The sequence below is a fragment of the Girardinichthys multiradiatus genome, chromosome 3 (assembly GCF_021462225.1).
Source record: "Girardinichthys multiradiatus isolate DD_20200921_A chromosome 3, DD_fGirMul_XY1, whole genome shotgun sequence".
Taxonomy (NCBI): domain Eukaryota; kingdom Metazoa; phylum Chordata; class Actinopteri; order Cyprinodontiformes; family Goodeidae; genus Girardinichthys; species Girardinichthys multiradiatus.
The window spans coordinates 23,541,197-23,550,210 of record NC_061796.1 but is presented as its reverse complement, the minus strand read 5'-3'; the positions used below and the strand labels follow the sequence as shown (position 1 = coordinate 23,550,210).

The 9,014-nt window shown below is 40.4% G+C and overlaps 1 protein-coding gene across 1 annotated transcript; it reads left to right on the top strand.

Annotated features, from left to right (window-relative positions):
* Nucleotides 1-587: 587 nt before the first annotated feature.
* fzd1 (frizzled class receptor 1) lies at nucleotides 588-6,494 on the top strand. Its single transcript, XM_047361291.1, has one exon. It carries the CDS (start codon nucleotides 2,162-2,164, stop codon nucleotides 3,812-3,814), a length of 1,653 nt encoding a protein of 550 aa, XP_047217247.1. The 5' UTR covers nucleotides 588-2,161; the 3' UTR covers nucleotides 3,815-6,494.
* Nucleotides 6,495-9,014: the final 2,520 nt, after the last annotated feature.

Genomic DNA, 9,014 nt, shown 5'->3' with positions numbered 1-9,014 from the left:
GAAAGTTAACCCACCCAAGACTGTGGAGATGAAGATGGGCTTTCGGAGAACAGCCTCAGCACATAAAGGAGTCAGCTGAGGCGGTTGAAGCATATGATCTGGATGCCTTCTGTGTGGCTCCCTTTGGACGTTTTTTGGGGCAAACCCAGAGCTAAAAGGGACTATGAATGCCTCCTGGCATGGGAACATAAGGTGTCACTGGGAAGATGGATGGATGGATTTAATATAAAGAGAGAGAGACAGAGGGAGAGACAGACACACACAAAGAGAGGGAGAGAGATGGAGAGAGAGAGACATAGATAGAGATAGAGAGAGAGAGAGAGCTGTAAAGCTGGAGGAAGTAGATAGGAAGTAGATCTGCATAGTCTGCTGTTGTTCACCTGAACTCATCAGGAATGTAGTTTCATGCAAATATTTGGGGAAAAAACTTTTCGATGTGTAAAAAATATCAAATTAATTAAAACTTTTCATAACTCAAACACTTATTCTTCCATGGTGATTTGTATGATATTTATGGAATATTGGATAGACATTTTTATTACGTTGCATATTCCACGAATCATAAAACATGATTCTCAAGTTGGCTTCTTATTTAGCAGTCTGGTAAAGGGCTGTTTCACTGGCTTTTTGGCAACTACTTAGATTTGTTCTGTAGATCAAAATCTACATCACTTAGATCTAAGAGGTTCTATGGGCCAAAAAAAGCCATAAAAAGGTTTTACTCTTAAAAAATGTGGAACCCAAAAATCAAACTAATCAAGGCAATGGATTAAAAACTCAAGCTTGACATGGGGAAATTACAGGTAAAACAGTTAAACATAAATGAATATGAAAAATGAAAAGCTTTTATCTTTATAGTAATATGAATAAGGAATAACTTCTGCAAACTCAAAAAATGTTCCATGCTCAGTTTTCTTTTTCCCATACCTAGATCATGACATCAAATGGCCAGCTTTTTAATATTGCACAGGAGTAAAAAAATAATGCATTTCAAAAACATGTTATTAGAATTAGTTTCTATGGATTTGGGTATGTCTGGGTGGACAGTAGGGGTCTGGAGGCTGGTTAGACTTATTAGCCATATAAAGGGAAGCTGTAGCCTTCTATAATGACAGAAGAAGAGAATGTTACTATAGCATTTAACTTCCCTTTGTCAATAATTAAATAATTTTTAATTAAAGTGAGTTGGAAAGTTGTACAAGAGAAAGAGGATATGTTTAGTGACAGAAGCAAGTGGGTCCATGCATATTTTGGTTGTTGGATGTTCTTTTTAGAAAACCAGCAATGAAAAACAAAACAGGCAGAAATTTGATTTTAAAATACAAAAAATTCTAATGGACAATACAGGCTGACTTATTGTCATGTGGTTGGAAATTGGCAGAAATTTGGTTTAATTTTTATTTTAAATAAGAAAAATTACCAACAAAGAGAAAGGAAACTAATTGGTCTGGGTTTTGTTCATACTCCTAGACAGGCAGCTACTTCTGTGACCATACAGTGAGCGTATGTCTTAGAATATGATTAAATCTGGTGATTGTTTTGGGTTTTTTGAAAAGAAAATCCAACAAATTTGTAATTTACTCCTTCATTTTCTGACTTTATAAAAGAAAACTGTATGTTTTTCAACTTCATATATGGTATTTTAAAACGAAGATCAAATAAGCACCGGTTTACTTGTTTCCCATTGTTGCTTTCTGGTGAGAACACTAATTAAAAATGTCCCCAACAGTAAAGACAGCGGTTTGAAGTAACTTTATTGTGAAAGTTCTCAGCGGATGCTGCACCACATGGACGTCAGCTTGGCTCCACTCAGCTGGAGAAAGAGAGAGAGAGAGGGCAGAGCGTTTGATCGGCGCTCTGACTCTGTGTTGTGCAGACGGAATACTGAGGCGGCTCCTCTGTTGGAAGAAAACAACTTGATTCGGCTCCAAAGAGGATTTTATATTCGGGACTCAGGTTTGCCGTTAAGGATCGCGGATCTTTGTTCCATGTATGTCCCCTGCTGCGGGATCTGAAGCTGAGGACAGAGGCAGGAGCACCGCTGAAAGAAGCTGCATTGAGTCGGCAACAAAGAGCGCCCAGGGAAGCTGCTGCTGCCTGCTGGGGGAACATCAAGTTATTCCCAACAAACAGAAAGTCGTGGATTAGATCCCTCCTCACCATGCTGCTCCATAGACTGCTCCGCACGGCTTGCTTTCTGCTGCCGCTCCTCATCCCGGGAATCTTTAGGGTAAATGCGCAGTACGGCGGCGGAGACCGAGGAATGTCTATCCCGGAGCACGGATTCTGCCAGCCCATCTCCATCCCGCTGTGCACGGACATCGCCTACAATGAGACCATCATGCCGAACCTTTTGGGCCACACGAACCAGGAGGACGCGGGGCTGGAGGTCCACCAGTTTTACCCACTGGTGAAGGTGCAGTGTTCCCCGGATTTAAAGTTCTTCCTCTGCTCCATGTATGCGCCCGTGTGCACGGTTCTGGAGCAGGCGCTGCCCCCCTGCCGCTCTCTGTGCGAGAGAGCGCGGCAGGGCTGCGAAGCGCTCATGAACAAGTTCGGCTTCCAGTGGCCCGACAGCCTGGCGTGCGAGAAGTTCCCGGTGCACGGTGCGGGAGAGCTGTGCGTGGGCCAGAACATGTCAGACCGCGCAGAACCGGAGGGGCCCGGACATTTCTCCACAGAGCGCTCCCCGCCCGAGCCCACGTACGGTCAGTTCAGGTGCCCGGGCTCCCTCACCGTGCCCCCCTACCTGAACTACCGTTTCCTGGGGCAGGAGAACTGCGGTGCTCCGTGTGAACTGAAAAAGTCTCACGGAATGATGTATTTCAGTGAGGAGGAGCTGAAATTTGCTAGAATATGGATTGGAATTTGGTCGATTCTGTGTTGTGCTTCCACTTTGTTCACGGTGCTGACCTATCTGGTGGATATGAAGCGCTTCAGCTACCCAGAGCGGCCGATAGTCTTCCTGTCTGGTTGCTACACTATGGTGTCCATCGCCTACATTGCTGGATTTTTACTGGAAGACAAGGTGGTTTGCAATGATCGCTTTGAGAATGAAATAAGGACTGTAGTGCAGGGCACCAAGAAGGAGGGCTGCACCATCCTCTTCATGATGCTCTACTTTTTCAGCATGGCCAGCTCTATCTGGTGGGTCATCCTTGCCCTCACCTGGTTCCTGGCTGCAGGGATGAAGTGGGGCCACGAAGCTATTGAGGCTAACTCCCAGTACTTCCACCTGGCAGCTTGGGCTGTTCCTGCCATAAAGACGATTACGATCCTGGCTGTGGGTCAGGTGGATGGGGACGTGCTGAGTGGGGTGTGCTTTGTGGGCATCAACAGCGTGGACGCCTTGCGGGGCTTCGTCCTAGCACCTCTCTTTGTCTACCTGTTCATTGGTACTTCCTTCCTCCTGGCGGGATTCGTGTCCCTCTTCCGCATCCGGACGATCATGAAGCACGACGGCACCAAGACTGAGAAGCTGGAGAAGCTAATGGTGCGGATTGGGATCTTCAGCGTGCTCTACACTGTGCCAGCCACCATCGTCATCGCTTGCTACTTCTACGAGCAGGCCTTCCGTGAGCAGTGGGAAAGGACGTGGGTCAGCCAGTCGTGTAAGACGTATGCTGTGCCATGTCCCATCCAGAACCACCCCAACATGAGCCCAGACTTCACAGTCTTCATGATCAAATATCTCATGACACTCATAGTGGGCATCACGTCTGGCTTCTGGATCTGGTCTGGTAAGACCCTGAACTCATGGAGGAGGTTTTATACGAGACTGGCCAACAGTAAGCAGGGTGAGACCACAGTGTGACCTGCTTTTTACAAACTCACTGATTCCGACTCAATATTTTCCCTTTTCAAATATTTTTGAACGCACCAGAGACCTTCACTCTGTTTTATTGTACATACACATTTGTGAGATTTTTTAAAATATATATTTGTATTTAAAGGCTGAAAACAAATTGTGCTAAAAAAAAATCTTTTTTTGCATATTTGAATATGTTGGAAATGTATTTAAACATCACAAGGAGCCAGCTGACCATTACCAATCCTGATGTCTCATGACCTAACTTACTGTGGACACTCCTGGGAGTACTTCACACGGAGTGTTTGTGTCTTTAGAGCAGTGAACTACTTGTGAGCACTGGGTCTATTCTAAGCAGAATCTTGTGAAACCCAAGTGCTTCCTCGTGGCTGCCTCTTATCCGAAGTAACCAGCTGCACTTTGTGTGTGTGAAGAGGAGATCTTCGGTTTCTGAAGGCTTCATGTTGGCCGACCAGGATCAGAAACACTGTGTAGTTTATGAATGTGAATCACTGAGACAGATGGTTTTAGGCTGTGTATTTTCTGGGCCCTCACAGATGAAACATTCCTCTTTGAAAAGGAAAAAAAAGCACGTTATCATGCAAAAAGAAAATAACGTAACAGTGTTTTTGCTGCAACGCTCCAGCTCTGAACCAGTACGGCATGGTTTGATTGGATTTGTTCTTCTCCTCTTTTCGGTAATTTGTTTTTGTATTTGATTTTCTTGTGCTTCATTTCTTTAGTTGTCTTGTTCAATCACACAGGGATTTCAAATAAGTGCCAAATGCCTCCCTAGTACATTCAACAATAGTAGGATAAACCTGATCAGAATCACCGTAGAAATTAAAACAAGGGGAAATTTGATTGGGAATAAAAAATGCAAAATAGGAAGATTTTAATAGTTTTTTTCCCTAAATAAAACTATAAGGTGTTCTATCGATGCCTTGTGATTTATTACGACTGCCCTTTAGGTGAGATTTCAAAACAGAAAAAAACATTTATTAAAGAACAAAAATCAAGTACACCACTAAATTTAATAAGGTGGTAGTCATTTCATCCTTGCACCTTTTACAACCACTGCTACTGCGGTTGGTCTCTACCCACCGTGTTTTGGTTTTATTGTGGAACGTTTTATAACGACTGTACATCAGACCGGCACTTTGTACCCGTTTTCATATAAATTATGTTAATTAATGAAAAATCGTGATACGACCTATTTTTTGAGTGAGCTGGGCCAAACGGGTCAGAACCAAAATAAATAGGAATAAAGAAATGATTGAAGATAATGATATACAATAAAATAAAGTATATGTGTGATTTTAGCATTTTTTTCACCATATATCCCCAAAGTTCATTAACTGGTAAAAAGTGGCGTGTTTACAGGTATGGAGTCAAATTGGGAAGGAAATAAATTGTAAAGTTTATGTACAAAACGAGGGTTTAAATTGGTGAAGGTGGGACTTGACCCAAAACCATTTAATTAATATTTTAATAAATTTAAAACAACCCTTCCTGATCATCCACTGTTTTAGATAATGTTTTCTACAGGGGTGTAAAGATGCAGAAATTCTGGTGTGTTTCTGTACAGCTCAGAGTCAGAACAATATTAATTCATTAATATGTTTCAGTGAAATAAGATGCATTTTAAAGTCTTTCAATCAAAAAGCAGCAGAAGCTCAACGTTTCTCTGAAATGCTCATTCAAATAGAGCTGCTAGTTTTACTCCTACAAGGCTGAGATTGATGATTCTACTATTTGTTTCACAAAGATTAGCAGGACATCTAAAGAAAAATCATTTGGAGTGCTCTCATAATAATTTTGTATTTTTGAAGCAAAAATGAGAACCAGCCATTTATCAGAATTTCATAGCTTTTGTAGTCTGTTTGGTCCTTTATTTGACATAAAAAAGCTAAAAATGATAGACAATAATCTGTGGCTTAATTATGATCTGAGCCAAAAACATTAGATGTGCTAGTTGTGATTTTAATTCCTAAGGAGCTAAATTGAAGAATTACATATGGAGCTTGCCTTGCAGGATGTAATCAGCATTAAAAACCTTTTTTTTATTTTGAGGGAAACTAGATTTTGAAAAGATCTGTGTCGAAGTCGTTCAGGTGCGGCTGTGGAAACAATGTTTTAATCTGATGAGGCATTAGAGGGACCTAAACTCCTAGATTATTCATTTCATACAGTTTTGGATAACGACCTTTGTCACAGTATGGAATTCAGACATGTTTATTAAAGGATAATGGTTCTCCAAGGCTAAACAGGGTGCTGTAAATGAATCTATAGTCTTTTCCTCACTTGGAAATTGAATGTTTGAGTTTGGATGATGTGCGGATTGTGTGGACACAGCTGGACTGTTAGAACTGAACAGCAGCCAGGAGCTTGCACATCTTCCCCTGCAGAAAGGAAGCCGTGTGTTGAGATGCAGAGCGGCTGCTGTCGGCGCAGCTCGGCTCAAACATTTCATGACTGCTTCTCCTCGTCGGATTCTCTTCCATATGGTGCTTCCGATTCCTAACTGTTCTTTTATTGTGTTGACGTGTCTCCAGTTGTCACATCTTTGAAGTCATTTCTTTACCTTTGCTATAAAGAGAGCATTTTATATTTATAGAATAAATCTTATATAAACACAAACTACATTGATTCTCTTATGCGAATAAAAACAGACTCACCAATGCAACTGTTGTGCTTTTGTCAAAAGTATTTTTCTCTCTGAAAACTACAGCAATCTGCTTTAAACTTCCATGTTGTTCATTTTTAAGACATTCACATGATATTTGGAAATTCCTAATATGTGTGCTCACTTTAAAACAGTAGGTGGGAAGTGTGTTTGTGTGTGTGTGTGTGTGTGGGGCGGGCTTGAAGATTCCTTCAGATGCAGCCATTATGTGGCTCCAACAAGCCAAGCTCCCTGAGTATCCTCTGGGTTTCCTCATTGAGCAGCTGCAGAGAACCAGCAAGGAAAAGGAAATTCTCCTCATAAAAGAATGCAGCACTGTGCTGCTGAACTTTCAACTATGCACCGACTGCAGACAGGGACTGGAATTTGTTATTTATAAGGGGATGCTCCTAAAGCCAAATTCCTTTTCTTTCCAAAAGTTGGTTTGATGGAATTTCTCATAAGGCAACTAGAGAAGCTACTTCCTCATGATCTAAAACAACATAAACTATTTCATCCCAAGTCACATAATGTGCTCCATTTCATGCATCAAGTTTAACAGCCTGGCTTGGTGTTGCACAGAGATTGTATGACAGTGTAGACATTGTTCTGTGTCGATAAGCTCATCTAAAAATAATCTTTACCACTTCACCAAACAGAGCAACTCCGCCGTGCTCAGCCTCATCTTAAAGGTGACTAAATGGTTTATATGGTTAGTTTAGTGTTTGACAGCAAGGTTAACAACCTTTAACTTTTATATGTGGCCAGCATTTATACAGTTTACCTGTTTACCTTTATACAGTCTCAGCGATCATAGAATGGAAATAATGTCACATTAATGATCCTTAATCTGAATGCTGATTAATATGATATTAACTTTGACAAAAGGAATGATAACATTTATGTCTGCACAGGAGTGGAATTTGCAGCTGGAATAATAAACTGAACCAAAGTTGGCAGTATGTGTTCTACACCATACCACCCTGTTCAGTATCTTTCCATACAGATATATATATGACTCAAGCATCACTCTTAAAGCAGTGAATTTAGAATTCTTTAGAAAAACAAAAAGAGTAACTTAATATTTTTCAGGGTATATTTATTCTTACTCCTCTGATTTAAAGTAGTTTTATATGATCTACTTATAGTCTACTATAACTAAGTGTGGTTATATGACTCCAATAAATAATATTTACACACAGAGTTCAGAATCAAAATGAATACACATAGAACTTTCATATAAAACACATAATAATATAGTATTAAATTTAGATTTCATTCTTATGAAAATGTATCCCCATAAATTGTTCAAATGCAATTTAAAATAAAAAAATAACTATGCAATAGTTTAAGTGGTTGCAGAAATGGGAGCAGGAAGTAATAAAAGGTACAAATTAGTGAAAAGACCCAGAGCCATCTCTGGGTCTGTGCATGGGTCTTTGCTCCAGTGTTGTCTAACTGGGTCATACATTCAGCATCTTAATATGCATCACTTTAACACTGAGATAGCTACTAATAGTGACTTGGTTATAAAGTTATGTTTTCATTTCAATTCTGAGAGCTTTTCTAATGAGACACATTTTCTAAATCTGCTGTGGATAAACAGGTCTCACACAGCAAATAATCAGCTGATTTAGTTGGTTTCTAGACCTGAAACTAGAGCGTCAAAACAAACTGTTTATCTACAGTAAACAGATGGTTATCAATAACTGCTGCATGGTAAATGTATGGAAACTTACTAAGTACTGTTCACCCATTGGTTTGCCCTTGTGTTTCAAACTGGGCCAGTATGACCATACAGTCATGATAGTCTCATTTTGGCCTTTTTCTGACAAATTCAGCCATGTTGGAGACAAGCTATTGTTTCATTAACATGAAGAAAATATGTAACTGTTAGTGTGTATCTACAGTCTATTGATTTACCAGTGAGACATTTGCTTCCCAACAGTTTCTGTAAATCTACAAAGATTTGACTTATCTGTTCCAAAATGAATAAAAAAAATCCCCCTCAGGTGATTTTTGGCAAGAAATCCTAAAGCTTTTTATATGTATATACCTGAAAGTAAAATATTTTGCTGCAAATACCGTATTTGTTTTCCACAGTAAGTAAAAACCTTACCTGAGTATAACACTTAGAGGCTAACCAGCTCTAATCACTTGGCTGTAATCTACTGTTTGATTGTCACTGTGTTTCTGAAGACATGGAAACTTGTTTTGCCTGTTACTTTTATCAAGACAATAAACATGAACAAATGTCATGTTACTTATGCTAAAGCTCTGGAATGTGGCTTGTTCCATAGAAGACCTTATATGTAGTCACACTAGAGACCTGCAGGGTTAAAAACAGCTCCCAGCCCACTGCAGCGGGCGTGTTTAGGTGTCAGCTGTCACAGTTATTGTTTAACTGTTACACAGCTTTTACATCAGCAGTGCTCACATGGACTGTCACATATACAGGGGTTGGACAATGAAACGGAAACACCTGGTTTTAGACCACAATAGTTTATTAGTATGGTGTAGGGCCTCCTTTTGCGGCCAATG